The 14,600-nt window shown below is 49.8% G+C and overlaps 1 protein-coding gene across 1 annotated transcript; it reads right to left on the bottom strand.

Moving 5' to 3' along the window:
• Positions 1–1,203: 1,203 nt before the first annotated feature.
• On the bottom strand, positions 1,204–5,293 carry LOC144818691 (uncharacterized). Its single transcript, XM_078676343.1, has 2 exons — positions 4,981–5,293; positions 1,204–4,547 (listed from the first exon to the last, which is right to left on the bottom strand). The coding sequence occupies exon 2, from the start codon at positions 4,398–4,400 to the stop codon at positions 3,192–3,194; it is 1,209 nt and encodes a 402-aa protein (XP_078532469.1). The 5' UTR covers positions 4,401–4,547; positions 4,981–5,293; the 3' UTR covers positions 1,204–3,191.
• Positions 5,294–14,600: the final 9,307 nt, after the last annotated feature.

Raw genomic sequence — 14,600 nt, 5'->3', positions numbered from 1 at the left:
ATGCATCGCATTATCAAAAATCGGGTACACCTGTCATTTGGACCCGGCACACAAATTTGAAGGCATGCCTCACAGCAAACATGGATAGTGCACCCTATTTGTAATACAGTTGCAGGTTTGCTGCCATCTGCTACATTTCTACAAACTATACTTCCATTTACAAAAGTGAAATAACACTTTACAACTATAGTTTAGGTTCTTAGTTAAGTAGTTATACGGTTGTCCATTGTTATTGGGCTTTGAATGGCAACATTTTTCTTGCCATTGCATTTTGTACCAGGTGGACTTAAACCAATCCCAAATACGTCTATCTTGCATATCAATTCATTCACTTATAAGAATTAGCAGCTTAGGAATGGTTTTTGCAGTCAATTAGGAACACAACCTTAAGTCGCCATTAACTCAGGAGTGATTCGACATAATTTCTGATCTCTTGCAACAGCTGGCCACAGGTCATTAATAAAGAAAATCAAGGAGGGGTAACGTGTACAGATTAAACAGCCATTCATAAAGTCCACACGATCAAAAAACCAATTAAGGTTCTTGAAATGAACGTGCCGTTAACAGGCCGGATTAGGAATGATATTTGAGTATGCAGACAATTCATCACGCCAACCAGCCATATGGTCCCACTGAGAGTGACTTGGGCTTGTGCAAACTCAATATGTCAGGAGGCAAAGAAAACAAACACTGGTGCAATACAGTCCATCCAACTGCCAAGCGCTGTTAAAAACACAAGTCAAACACGACAACCCATCAGGAGTGCATGATTCCAGCACTAAACAGTTCGAAATAACATTAAAGAATCAACATGGTCCTTTGGACAACCACATATGGCCTTCTTCACAACACCACAATAAAGCAAGGCTTTTGTAGCAAAACATTGTGCAATACAATATCACGTTACAATTGTCTCTCGAAAAGTCCTACTTTAAAACACCCTGATCATCTTTCATGGTGAAAACACCTTAAACAGTTGTGAGTGGTTGTCTGAACAGAGCCCTTTGGAATTCTGCACAGTGCCAGACTGTGAGTAAATATCTACCACCACCCACTAACAAGAAAAATAAAAAGTCCAAACCAACTGAACAATGTAAGTCAGAGGACCGTTGGAGAGATATTACTACGATTCTACTGAAGCAAAGACAAATGCTGGGCATATTCTGTGTACAAAAATAAATCAATTCACTAACATCCAAAATATTTCAGGTTTCAATAAATAAATATATTATCAATACTAGATCTGCACAGCGTCAAAATAGTATGCATCTTAAAAATTAGAAATGCAGTTTCCTGTAGTGCAATTACAAAAGTGCTGGTTTTGCATTTCTTTGAAGAATTGTTCCTTTCTGGTTCTTTACTTCGAGACCGTTTCGAACAAGGCATGCCATTTCTTTCACGGCTCTGAACTGTAAATTATGTGTTGGGCTTCTCACAAGTACAGCTGCGGTTCACTGCGCAATAGAAAAGAAAATCCTGCAAGGTCTATATTTAGGAAATAAATATATGCTTTCAAACATTCTGGCTTAAAACGTCCCAAAAAGTTCATCAAGTTACACGACATTAAAAAACTACCACATACTGAAAAAGTATATACACAATAATGAAAAGGTAATATCGTGTATTCAAACTGGCTTTTTAAGTTCCCAGCAAATCTTCACGAAGCTCTCAGTGGTTTCAATGAGAGATGATCTAGTCCCTTTCCATCTGCAGCACCATAAACACCTGGTCACAACTGCAGGTACCCACCCGTCTGGCAATAAAGTTTCCCATCGCCATTTTTGCATTATATTCCCATTTGGAATTCTATGTGCCTTAACTTAAACAATGCCTGAAGTCCTAGAAACGGGTATACGTTAGTACATAGTGCAAGATAAACGAGCCCCACAAGGAGGAGAAATGCTTGACGTCTTAAATTATTTTAAAAAAGAAAAATAGATATTAATACAAATGGTCTCGTTTAACTGCTTGATCCTCCTTTCACATCTAAGGTTGGTGCAAATCTCCCATTCTTCCAAATTCATTACACGGTTCTTCGCAGCCTTTTCCCTAACTTCCAGGCTCTTTGTAACTTAAACAATGTTTGCAAACAATATAGCACAATGTGTCTGGAGATCACAAGAAGCCTTGCATTTGATCATTTGACGGCGTTCCCAATGCATTCTCATGCAGCAAATCACGACCAGGCTTCGATGGAATTTTTAGACCAACTTGACTTTCAGATCCAAGAGTTCTAATGATAATCTTTGTATTATTTACTACTGCTTCCAGTTGTAAATATAAGACAGGAGCGCTACGACTCTGACATACCCTGTTTTCTTAGACTCTCCTTGGACCTGGCTACATTTCATAGGATGTTACCACTCTTTAGCAGTGGCTAAACGGTTTTAGGGAAATGTGACTCAATGTATCTGTTGCCTCCTAGACGTAATTAGCAGTTTTTATCAGCACACAGCTCTCTTACGTTGGAAAAATGAAATGCTATATTCACAAACACCAATTCATCATAGATTTATGGATGGTCTCTAAAACCGAAGGCTCACAGCAGCATCCAGATTGAAAAATGGCTTTCATACGTAAGCTGCCCTTTCCTCAAGATGAATAATTAACTTGTAAAGACGCACTTCTCTCTACATGGCGTTGTGAATGTCCGTGATGCCTGTCTGGTTTGCCTATTATGCTGACTTCCTCCGGCTAGATAGCAAAAGCGTTCATTGCTGTGGTGAACATTAACACACAAGGCAGGTGTTGAGGTGAGCACAGATAGGCCAGAGAACCCTAGAAAGTACCAGACACTACTGGCTGATTGTCTGTTCTTGCGTATCAAGAGACTGGGATGAAGCAGCATGCATGTGAGTCACTCTTCTGACATGTCCATGCCTTGTGTCACAAGTCCCCATATAACGGTCTCCCCATCTCTTATAAAGAAACATACGGACCATCTGCAGATGGAAGCGCCCGCCTCAACAGAAGCAGGCGGCTCGTTCAAAACTGTCCCAGAGACTCTGACCAAGAATGCCTCAGACATCGCGCCCAAAGAGGGCAGGATTGGATGCAGGAAGCAGACAACCAGTGGACTGCGCGATGCCTTCAAGATCCATCGGTGTCCCTTTCAGACCAGGCTACTCTCCAGCACCCTCTTTATCTCAAGCGTTGCCCCGGGGTGTGCCCCCTGTGCGGAAGGGGCTGCTTCAGCAGCTGGCGCCCTCAGCCTTGCCCCCAGGGCTGTCCTTGCCGACGGCGATCTGGCAGCCGCTCGTGACATGGTTGAGGACCTTTTGCTTCAGCTGGCTGACCTGCTCTCGCAGCAGGCTGGCGGTGGAGGCCAGGTCCGAGTTCTGCGACTTGAGCACCTTCACCTTCTCCTCCAGGCGGGCGATGCGCTCCAGCTTCCGCTTGCGGCACTTGGAGGCGGCGATGCGGTTGCGCAGCCGCTTCCGCTCCGCTTTGATCCGCTCCTGGGCCTCGGGGTCCATGGGCGACAGGGAGGGCGGGGACACCCCGCCGCACGAGTCAGCGCCGGGCCCCGCGCCGCCCTCGGGCACGGTCTGCGGCTCCTCCAGCCCCGGAGGCCCCCGGTGCGGCTGGTGGCGCAGGGGCAGCGCCGGGAAGGCGATGCCAACGCCGCCGCCCGAGTAGGCGGTCCCAGGGGGGCTGAGCTGGGCGGCGGGCGCCGGGTTGAAGCTGCTGAGGTTGGTGTAGACGGGCACCTCCCCGGACGGGTGCAGGCTGCGGGGGTAGGGCGCCCCCTGCAGGCCGGCGGCCGCCGAGGGCGAGAGCGGGGTGCCCAGCAGCTGGTTCTGCTTGTGCAGGTCGGCCAGCGCCTTGACGAAGCCGTCGGCGAAGCCCTCCTGCTCCTGGGTGATGGCCTGGCTGCGGTACAGGAAGGGCTGCTGGGGCGCGGGCTGCGGCGGGGGGCTGCCGGCGGCCTCGGCCAGCTCCGGGTTGGCCTGGATGATGAGGTGCTCCAGCTCCGGCGAGGCCAGCTTCAGCAGGCTCAGCCCCGACTGCGAGGCGGGGGGCAGCAGAGGGGTGTCCGGGGGGCTGCTGCTCCCGGCCGCCGGGCCCACCGAGATCCCGGCCACGGTGATCAGGGGCTGAGACGCCGGCCCGGCGAGGAGCTTGAGCGCCGAGCCGCTCCTGGCGATCACCTCCGAGAAATGCGCCGGGACCCCTGCCGGGGGCACCAGCACGGCCGCCAGGGCGGCGCCGCTCCTCTTCTTCAGGTGGCCCTGGCCGCCCCCCAGCTTCTGCTCCGGGTAGCGGACTGCCTGGGCCCGGCCGCCGAGGCCGCCGTATCCAGCCGCGATATGCGCGAAGTCGGGCAGGTTCAGGGCCTCCTCGTGGTAGAAGGGGCTCTCCATCTTGACATGGTCAGCGGTGGTGGTGGTCATCATCATGTCTTCTCCGTAGTCCGCAGCAGTGCAGCGGGCTCACGCGGCGCCTTGCATTACCCCCAACACCGGGCTGGACAGATTATTGGCACGCACCCCCAGCAGGTACTGAAAGATCTCGAAGCTCCACAAACTTTCTGTGCCTCCGACGCTCTAAAATATAAAGCAAGAAAGTAGAAAGGAAAAAATAACGTTAAGATATAGATCTAGCTAATTGTTCATTGGTGGCTAAAAAACCACTCAGCAGCATAGTGCTTAGAAACGAAAGAATTCAACTATGCATGGCGTTGGCAAGGCCTGTGCCAGCAGATTAGTAGGATGGCACCGCGTTTACAAAGCAAAACTCATACTATACTGTTTTTGTCCACCGAACGTGTATACACTTGCGGTGATCGATAGATTTTACGCCTCGTGGGGTGGCGGGGGGTAATAGGCGCTACATAAATATAACACAATCAGCAGCAATAATATCTATCCTGAAACGTATATATAACACAAACCAAGAGATATTAATAAAAACCATCATAGGGGACAGCGTGCAATTAGGCACTTATAGCGCCGTAGTGCTATGTGAACGCTACCTTACCAGGCTGGAACAGTGGCTCCTCAACAGTACACTCTTCTTCAGCAGCCTCAGGTCTGGACAAGGTTCGTTTTAGCCAGCCTCAGCTCCCAACCACTACCCTGGCGTCCTCGGTTGTACTCGCAGCCACACTATGTATAAAACTTCTTCCTTGGAGCAAAAACCAGCAAAGTAGCGCAGTCGAATAATAAAAAAAAACGACAGTAAACCCGGTCGGTAAAAGGAAAACAGTAGGTGGAAGGGGTTAAAAATTCGCGGACTAGAAAATCCCCGCGCATCGGCGGTGCGTGAGCGCGCCTGTCAGTGTCAGGAGCAGTGCGAGGGAGGGGAGAGTCATCGAGCGGATCCTCCGTCAGCCCACTGCCGCCAGGGACCCAGCACTGCGGGGAGATGAGCAGGGGTGGGCGGGGCCGGGTGGTCGCACCCCTGCTTCCTGATTTGATGGCTGGGCGATCCCCGGCGAGGAGGCGGACTGCGCTGAGGCAGCTCGCGGCCGCTTTCAGTTTCCCAATGATGTGCTGGGGTTTGTACTTCCCCAGCTCTGACCCGCGAGTGTCCGAGACACGCCGGTCCTTACCGCCAGCAGCAAACGGGAAGCACGGACCGTGGGTCTGGCAGGAGGAGGGACAAGGCCCCGCCGGCGACTTTAACTCTCCCCTCCCCGCACGCCTCCGAATCTGCTCAGGGTGCTCCAATTCCTTCAGCCCCCGGGGGTGACTCCATCGAACCGAAGGTGAAGGGCTGCGTGCTGGGAGCGGGAGCTGTCCACAGCGAACCCACCCGGACTCAAAACGATGCCAGCCATTCAAATGTGCCCGCCCTCTGGGCTGATACTCAAGATATAGACGCTGTTTTTGTGACACATTTTCCGTGATTTCCTTAGCAGTTTCAACATGGTCTTTCTCGGCAAATACGTGAGCAATTCAATACACTCGTAGATGGGGTGGAAAAAATAGAGAGGAAACGAAAGCATCTTGTACACGTTTCATTTTATCTCACCCACATTTTGGATATTCAAGATGTGACAATTTTCGGCATACGTTTTCCCTTTGAAAAACTACAACGACTGTGGAAAATGCTGTGGAGAGAGCTCTTCACACCGTCGCTTAAGACGGTGGTTTAGATGAGTCGCTTCCAATGCCCCAATGAGTTTTGCATGGGTGCACGCACACTACTTGGCAGTGAGATGCCATTACATGTTTCATCAGCCAGAGCGGAAGTCTCCCTCAAAAAGTGGGGGTGTCGCTGGATGTGCTGCGCACGTCCCATGATGTACTTAACCTGTTCCGTGTTTAAAAACATTTGTAGACAGACGAGTGCAGGTCTTAGTGATTCGCAGAACGTTTTAATTTATGTTTATCGGCACCCTTCGTGCTGTGCGTGGTGGTTCTGCGATTCTTCCTGCAACACAGGTTTCGTTTGATCTCAAATTGCTGCCTCCACGCGGGCCATTTGCTAATTTACCCCACTTGGTGTCACCAGTGAGTACAGAAACATTTTTTAAATAATAGGCGCTCGTTCTTGTTTATTGATAAACGTAAATCAAATTCACCTTAACCACACAAGCTAGATGACTGACAGCAGGGTGGATTTGCTTTTATCCCACTAGTAATTTGTGCATTGTATGAAGTAAATAGATCACATTGGGCGATACCATTATTGTTAGAAGGTGGTTCTGACACTATGGGCTGCCCGGATTTTTCGTTTTTTGAGCACCTAATTGTTGAGCTTTTACTGTGGGGGAGCCTCATAATCTGGGACTCACCCACAGTGAATTCATAGTGAAGGAGACTGCATGGAGATTTTATTGGTGTACCCCTGCCTTGACCAGGCCGCTGCGCAGCAGCTGGAGTATGGGACACCGTGCTGGTTACATGCAGACACAGGTGTACATGCGTGTCCACACGTGTAGGGGCTGCGCAGGGGAGATTCCTAGCGTGCGCAGTCCAGGAGCAGCTACAGAGTGACTGGTTTGGCAGGACTTATGCAGAATTGGTTGGTGACATGGAAGAGGCTTTACACACTGGAAAGGAACATGCCAGGCAAAGTCAGTGTGTCTTACTGTGTTTTCACTTCATTATTTCCCTATGGGGATGTGGGGGCCCATGGCTAAAATGACTTCCACAAGGCCTACAGATTCCAGACACGCACTGCAGTCCAGTGTAGCGGATGTGAACATAAGTATTCTGCAGAGTCCAAAGTCATATTTGTACTGCTTTTGGGTCGTCCAGAAATGTCCTATTTCTCTGAGTCCCTTGCTGGGGTCTGGCCCAGGCAGGTTAGATTAATGACTTTTCTTCCCAGAGCAAAGATCTCCCCTCCAAAGAGAAAAGATAGGTGGAGCTACAAGCCAAATCATCAACTGCTGTCGCTGGGTGCCAGGCACCAGGCTACACCAAGGAGGGAAGGCAGTGGGGGGGAAGGAGTTGGGTTTCAGAGGCCGTGTGCCCAGAGACACTGGACGATTCCATTTTGAACAGCCCAGAGGCTGGACAAGAAGGAGGGAGGGGGCAGGGAAGTGATGTGTCGCTGTTTGATAGGACACCAGAGACTTCCTGCAAGCCCCCTACTCAACTTTTAAAAAGTACTTGCACAGGAAGAGAAGCTCTCTCTGGGGTGTGGTCTGCGGGGGCAAAAGGTGCTGGAGCCTGGTGCCATGGGCCGTTGGAAGGGGGACACCTCTGACTGCCCCCCAGGCCCCTAAAAAAGCGCCAGAGGAAGAGCCCAGGACCGGTGCACAGAATGAGAGGCCTCCGCGCAGGGAGAAGAGAGGCGCAGGGAGCCAAGTAAGACCGCTCCCTGCAGAATGCACCCTCTTGAAGACCCAAAGGCCGCAGGAGAGTGCTCCCAGTGGCTGGGGGACGCCACCAGGAGACGTGAAAATGGGGCATATCGGACCCCCAGGGGCTGAGATATGGCCCCCGGAAGGAAGGTTGTGAGAAGTTGGCCTGGTATATGATGCTCACTAGTTCTAGTGATCACCTTGTACCATGCCAAGCAACCCTTATGATGATTGGTTGTAAGTCAACCTTATAGACCAGCTATCCTAGTAGTGTGGACAAAGCAGTCTTAGGCTAAACTGTAAAGGCATGTGAAGCAAGCTGTTTTACCATACACAATCCCCTTGAATACCAAATGAAAGGACACCACACAGATATATATTGAACATATATATATATTTATTTACTACAAAATATCCCCTATACTCTTTATGAGCACAGAAGCAATTGCGTTAAAACAAAACACAGTTTAAATACACAAAAGTTGCACAATATTGATGAGCCCTAGGGGCCACTTAAACCATATACTAAAATAGTGGTATAAGAACCACCAATGGGAAAGGAAGGAGGCCTAGGGCCTGGGGAATCGCTGGAGCTGTTCGGGACTAACAGTGATGAAGTCGGGAAAGGCCCGCGGGACTCGGGTGCAGTGCTTAAAGTGCACGCATGCGCCAATGTTAAGTCAATGGTGCGTAAAAGTTAAAAAGTTAGTGTTTAAGGAACCTTCCGATGGACCTAGAAGGACAAAACATTAGAGCTAGGCACTAGAGGTGTGTACCAGTGTAGAAACACCGGCGTTGCTGAGTTACCTCACCCACAGGAAGCGGGTGCACAGGTGCCAAGTCGTGTTGGGTTTCGTCACGTAGGTCGATGGTGCCTGGAGATGAAGATGCTGCAGGCGGGCCGTCGAGGAGAGTTCCGGTGGATCCAAGGATGGATCTGAAGATGTGAAGACCTGAAAGCAGAGGGGACAATGTTCAAAGTCACTAGCCAGTGACTACCGTGGAACCAGTATGGAACCAGGCGATGTCGGGTGCAAACAGGTGAAGAGGTGCAGCTTGTCTCGCAGCCACGTGGACACGAAGAGGTCAGGGACGTCCCGGAGTCGGTCACGAGCTGTCCCACGAAGGCTCTAGCTTATGGCGGTGTCGGCAACTTGATTGGAGCAAACAGGCCTTGGCTAATGCAAGCCACACAGGAAGTGGAAAAAGCTTATCACTCGGACCATCAAGGTCAGAGCGGGTGCTCCTTTCCAGGGGAGCAAGAGCCAGTCTGGAGCACCAAGACCAGCGGTGTAGTTCGTAGATTTCATTGCTAAGATGGCCGCTAGCCACGTGGCAAGTGGCCGGAATGGCGCGTCGAGTGGCATAGTGCAAAAGGGCCCCACGCAGATCGTGGAGATGCTGGGGGGCTGATCTTCTGTGCAAATGCTGCTCGGTGGTGGGGCTTCTCAAACCCCAAAAGCACAGCGTCGAGGGTGCCTCGGGTGCTGTGCAGTCCGCTTCTCGGGGGTCTTTCGAGATGGCCGGTCCCACGTCTCTTGGTGCCTCCACGGGTCTCTTCTTTGCAGGGACTGTGGATCGGGCTCTGAGATGTCTGGGAGTCTGGGTCTCGTCGGGCTGTGGGCTCGGGCTCCGGCAGGAGGCGGCGGCAAAGCAGACGTCGAGGTGCTGGTTGGTGCCTGTATTCACAGGGTGGTCACTCTTTGGCCACAAGGGAGATTCTCTTCAGTCTTCTGTGCAGCAGAATGTCGAAGTCCAGTCTTCTTCTTAGTTTCAAGTCGAGTTCAGGATGATCTGAAGTCTTGGGACACAGCTCCTACTCTTATTCCAAATCTAGAGGCCGGATTACCTGATAGGTCCCTCCTCTGGGTGGGACCAGGAAGGGGGGGGTGGTTACACCCCCTTTCCTTTGTCCAGCTTCGCGCCAAGACTGGGGCTGGAGAGCCCCAGCACCGGTTTGAACTGGCATATGCACAAGGACACCTTGTGTGCCCCAGGCATGTCTGATTCTAATCAGCCCTGTCCTACCCAATACACAAAATCCTGTCTGGGGTGGTGCTAGCACCTCCCCAGGCAGGAAACCCTTTGTCCAAGCCTCCCTCGCTGGAAGGACTCCCAGCAGCAGGAGGTCAGACTTGTGTCTGTGGTGGCAGCATTCATTTTGTGATGCTAAGGCTCACGTTTAACTTTAGCCGGGGTTCAGGTTAGGTACATGTCGTATCCCTCTAGAAGGGTGGAATGCTACACCCGTCGCCAGAACTGGCGAGGGGGTAGTATTCCAATTCGTATGACCCCTTACTCGACATGTTTTGATAAAGCCAACCAAAGATAGAATTTAACCGCGAGGTTCATAATGCACTTAAGAGTATATGGTATGGCAGTATCATGGAACAGCTAAAGGACTTGGTGCCGAAAGCTGCAGACAGGCTCAGCTCATGCCAGAGCACCATCTCACATATTTCCAAGCACTCTGCCTCCAGGATTGAAGAGGCCTTCCATAGGAGTGGCTGATAGGAACATATGTGTCCATTTTAGGTTAGATATAGGCAGACTATACCTAAGTAAGGGGTGATGACACCGACTTACCCCAGCTGAGTGATCAGCCAGTTGTGTCAAATATGGATGCCAGGCCAGGGGTGGCACAATACGTGCTACAGCCCCTGGTAGGCCTTGGAAGCACCTATTCCCTGGGTACCTGGGGTACACTGTTACAGGGGCCAATAAGGTGAACCAGTTCCAATTGGTAATGTACCTAAGGTACATGGAGTCCATTTTAAGGAGAGAGCAATTAGCAGGGACTACGGTTCCCAGGAGCGCCTGCCAGACCCAATTGCGAACACCTGGGCCGCTCTCCCTGTCTGCTCCTCCCCCTCCCCTGCGCTCAAGACTCGCGTGTTGGAGGCAGCATTTGGGACATTAACTTTGGTCTGTACTGAAGCACCTAGGACGGAGCCTTTTATCCACATCACTTGAAGCCCTCATCCCTTCCTACTTCCTACTTCTTGCGGAACCCGCTCCGCGGGTCCCGCGGTGTGTGGGGGGATCTTACCGGCATCGGAAGAACTTTCACCGGGAGCAACAGCAGGCGAGTGACAGGCGGGGCTGCGAGCGAGTGCAGGCGCTGCGCAGGGACTACGGTTCCCAGGAGCGCCTGCCAGACCCAATTGCGAACACCTGGGCCGCTCTCCCTGTCTGCTCCTCCCCCTCCCCTATAGGCAGATAAAGTGTCACTGCTATTACCGCTGCGCGGTAGCGCCGGGAGAAGCCCGGGACAAGGGCGGGACCGTCTGTGGCCGTCCGGGGCCGCTGGAGGCCGGGCTGGGCCACGGGATTGTCATTTGTATTTAAAAGCGTATCTCATTTTAATTATTTATTTGTATAGTTGCCCACCGCCCTGCCGCTGCTAGCTCTGTTTTAAAGTATTATAAAGGGGTAGTTATTGTATTCCCCTTCTACTCCTGTTTATTCCATTGTTTGATATGAGTCACTCTGCCCCCCCTGGTGTGGGTAGTTTTCCACTTGGCCCCCTTGACAAATTCTTTAAAAAAACAATCAAGGAAGTGGATAGGGATCTTCTCCTTGCCGAAAGAAGAGCGGTACGACGACGCTCAATTGAGCAATTGAAGAGAAGCCAATTGCCCTTTCCATCAGACTCAAATCTTACTCACGCCACGGATGTCCGAGGGCTGAGCTCGATTGAGGACGATGGTACAGATATAAATCAAACCCCTAACATATTTAGGTTTCCTACTATCTCGCCGCCTTGTGACAGTGCAACTTGTGGTGATCAGCTAGCCTGTATTCCTATTGATCACTCGAGTTTTGTGGATGTAAATATTCTAGATAGCCAACCCAGGGATCAGGGGTCTTGTTCCACGCTCCCCAACCCACCACTGGTCTGTATTGAAACCAGTGTGAACTTATCATTGAAGGGTGTGGGTGATGCCGTTATTGGGCCTGATGATGATAAGAGGGTGGTATGTTCTCCACCGAGGAAAAGAAGGAGAAAGGGTGGGGTAAAAAGGAAAGGCCAAAATCGCCGAACTGTAATAACCCCCCCACCAATTGTTATCCCAGAACAACTAATCCCTCATCATACAGAGTTACTGACACCAGAAATACAAACCCTGCCTATTCCGGACCTAGCTCTTGAAGGACTCAGTGAGGCGTCTCGTGTCTTCATAGAGAAGCTCTTTAAGTCCTATATGTTACCTTTGTTAGAGCGGGTTAGGGTTGTGAGTGAAAAATTGGATTGTCTATTGGTGTCCCCTGAGTTAATACAGCCTTCCACCTCTGTTAAGGGCAAGGGTGCTCCCATCAACACCCATACTGCTAAACCCGTGACAGGTACTACAAACACTAAAACCAGCAAACCCCCAAATAGTGCAACTAATGCAGCCACTATTCCAACTAAAGAGTCGGCTGTGGCTGTCAAACCTCCAAGACCAGCCAGCTCGGCCAAAGCGAACCCTAGGGCAGTTGTTAGTAAACTCCCGCAACAGGGAACTGTGAAACAGACAAAGAAAGGGGAGGGTGCACTGGCTCCCACTATTGGTAATCCCCACAAACCCCCTTTTAAGAGGCATAATGTGGATTTGCCGCCGGACTCTATAAACTTCGTTATCGTAATGACGGGGGTGCCACCTGTCTCGGAAGGGGATCGGGAAAACATTGATAGCTTAAAAAATAAAGTCATCTTTTGGCTAAAAACTAATAGACCCCTTCCAGCACATCTTAATGGGGACATAGTCACGGTCAGAAGATGTCAATGGGTGGGGGTTCGCCCAAAGGATATAGAGGGTGATATAGTTATTATCAACTTTAGGGACAATAGAGTAGTTTCTTACATCTCTGATTGGTTTGTAGGGAAACATGAGGGAGGGGTTTCTACTAGGAATCTTAGTTACTTTTATCCTGAGACCCTGATTAATCCAACTGATCGACCTCATGTCTCAAATACCAAAAGCCTCCTTAAATGGTCCAATTTTACTTCCAGCTATCATGGACCACAAATTAATCCTGAGGAACGGTATCGTTCCTACACCCAATCTACTTACAACTGTCCCCCGCAAACACCGGGTTGGGCTAAAATTAAACTTCAACCGCCCGGCCCATCAGTGTTAACAAATAACTTTGTCACTAATAATCCTCTGTTCCCCACAGTTCCATTCAATCACGTATTTCCGCAGGTCCAACAACCACCTAACTACTACCCAGTTTACCCAAATTTAACTAGTTTTAACCCAAAAGATCATTGGAATATACCGCTGAGGAACCTTTATGATCCCCTATCAGGGTTAGCATCAAACGATTGACCAGTATTGTGGTCAGGGGACGATGTAATTCATCAGGTTTACTTGGGAGGGGGGGCGGCACCCCTTAACCCTTCTAATAACTCTGGAAGTTTTGTTGCCCATCCATGTAACCTTACGAAGGGGAATTTGAGTAACCAACTGGAGACGGGCACACTGGATTTGTCACCGACCCCTTTGTCACCAACGAATGTTATCAGAGTTAGTGCTAATCATCCCCCATGTCCTCATGTGGGGTCAGCTGGGTTGTTGATGTTGGGTACAAGTTTTGATGCACTTGGGCACGAAGAAACCTCCCCACTGTCTAATGCTTCCAACGTGTCTGAGAATACTAACCGATGTGAACAAATGTACAATAAGGGAACGGTTATGGGAAGTTGGAATATTGCAGGGTTAGTACCTCGTACATGTATTCCTGATTGGGTAGAGTTTATCTTGCTAGGAGATATTTGGTGTTTTCAGGAAACCTGGGCAATTTCTCCTGTGTATCTCCCCGGTTTTTTGAATTTCTATAAACCTGCGACTAAAGGCCTAAGAGGTCGGGCTATGGGTGGCCTTACAACCTGGGTTCGTCAAGCTGCAGGTGTAACTGTCAATGAAATTTTTATTGATTGTTTAGACTTATTGATAGTTAGCATCCGTACAGCATGTGGGTTGGATATACTGTTGATCAATGTTTATGCTAGGGGTATGACGGGTGGCAGAGTCGTAGACACCCTTGCTTGCTTAGATGAGTTTTTAAGTTCTAATGTAAACTCTGGTCATGTAGTGCTTATGGGTGACCTTAACACCTGTTTTGAACCATTGAGTTATGATGATGGTCTGTTAACGAATGCAGAGGACGAGATCTGGGGAATCCCACAACTTGAATTACCCCCGATTACCAAATGGTCCCAAGCTGCGGTATATATTAAAGGTCTATGTCTGAATTGGGGGCTTCGTGCACTCAATGGTCGAACTAGCTCGGATAGGATGGGTAACTATACCTTTTTTAATGGTAGACACAGTAGTCGTATTGACTACATTTTAGTTGACATATCAATGTGGCCGGTGGTTCTGGATATGTCTGTAAAACCGCGCCAAGAAAGTGACCATGACCCCTTGGTGGCAGAGCTAAAGGACGTTAGTTTCCTCGGGCTGAATGTTCGACACCATAACCCTGTTCAGGAGGCGGTTGTACTTTCAAATGATATGAGGAGGGTACGATGGCCAAAGGTTTCGGTTGACGTGGAAGCACGTGCAAAGATTAGAGCTTTGGTCTCAAGCACCCTGGCAGAAACTGCAAACTGTGGTGTACAGAATTTAGATATTGCAGCTATTCATGCCAGTTTATTTTTGTCCCTAAAATCCTATTTTGTTAAATATGTTGCAAATAAAGGGAGAGGGAAGGGTAAGAAACCATTAAATTGGTTTAATGAAGCCTGCAAGAAATCTCACGCAGACTTGTTCAAGGCTCTAAAATCAAAGAACCCCGCCCTAATTAAAGTAAGTAGGAAAGCCTTCAATGAAGCTAAACGCCTTGCCAAAGC

This window comes from Lissotriton helveticus, chromosome 2_1 (assembly GCF_964261635.1).
Source record: "Lissotriton helveticus chromosome 2_1, aLisHel1.1, whole genome shotgun sequence".
Classification (NCBI taxonomy): domain Eukaryota; kingdom Metazoa; phylum Chordata; class Amphibia; order Caudata; family Salamandridae; genus Lissotriton; species Lissotriton helveticus.
The sequence above is the reverse complement of the archived record's forward strand: the minus strand, read 5'-3'. Positions and strand labels throughout refer to the sequence as shown.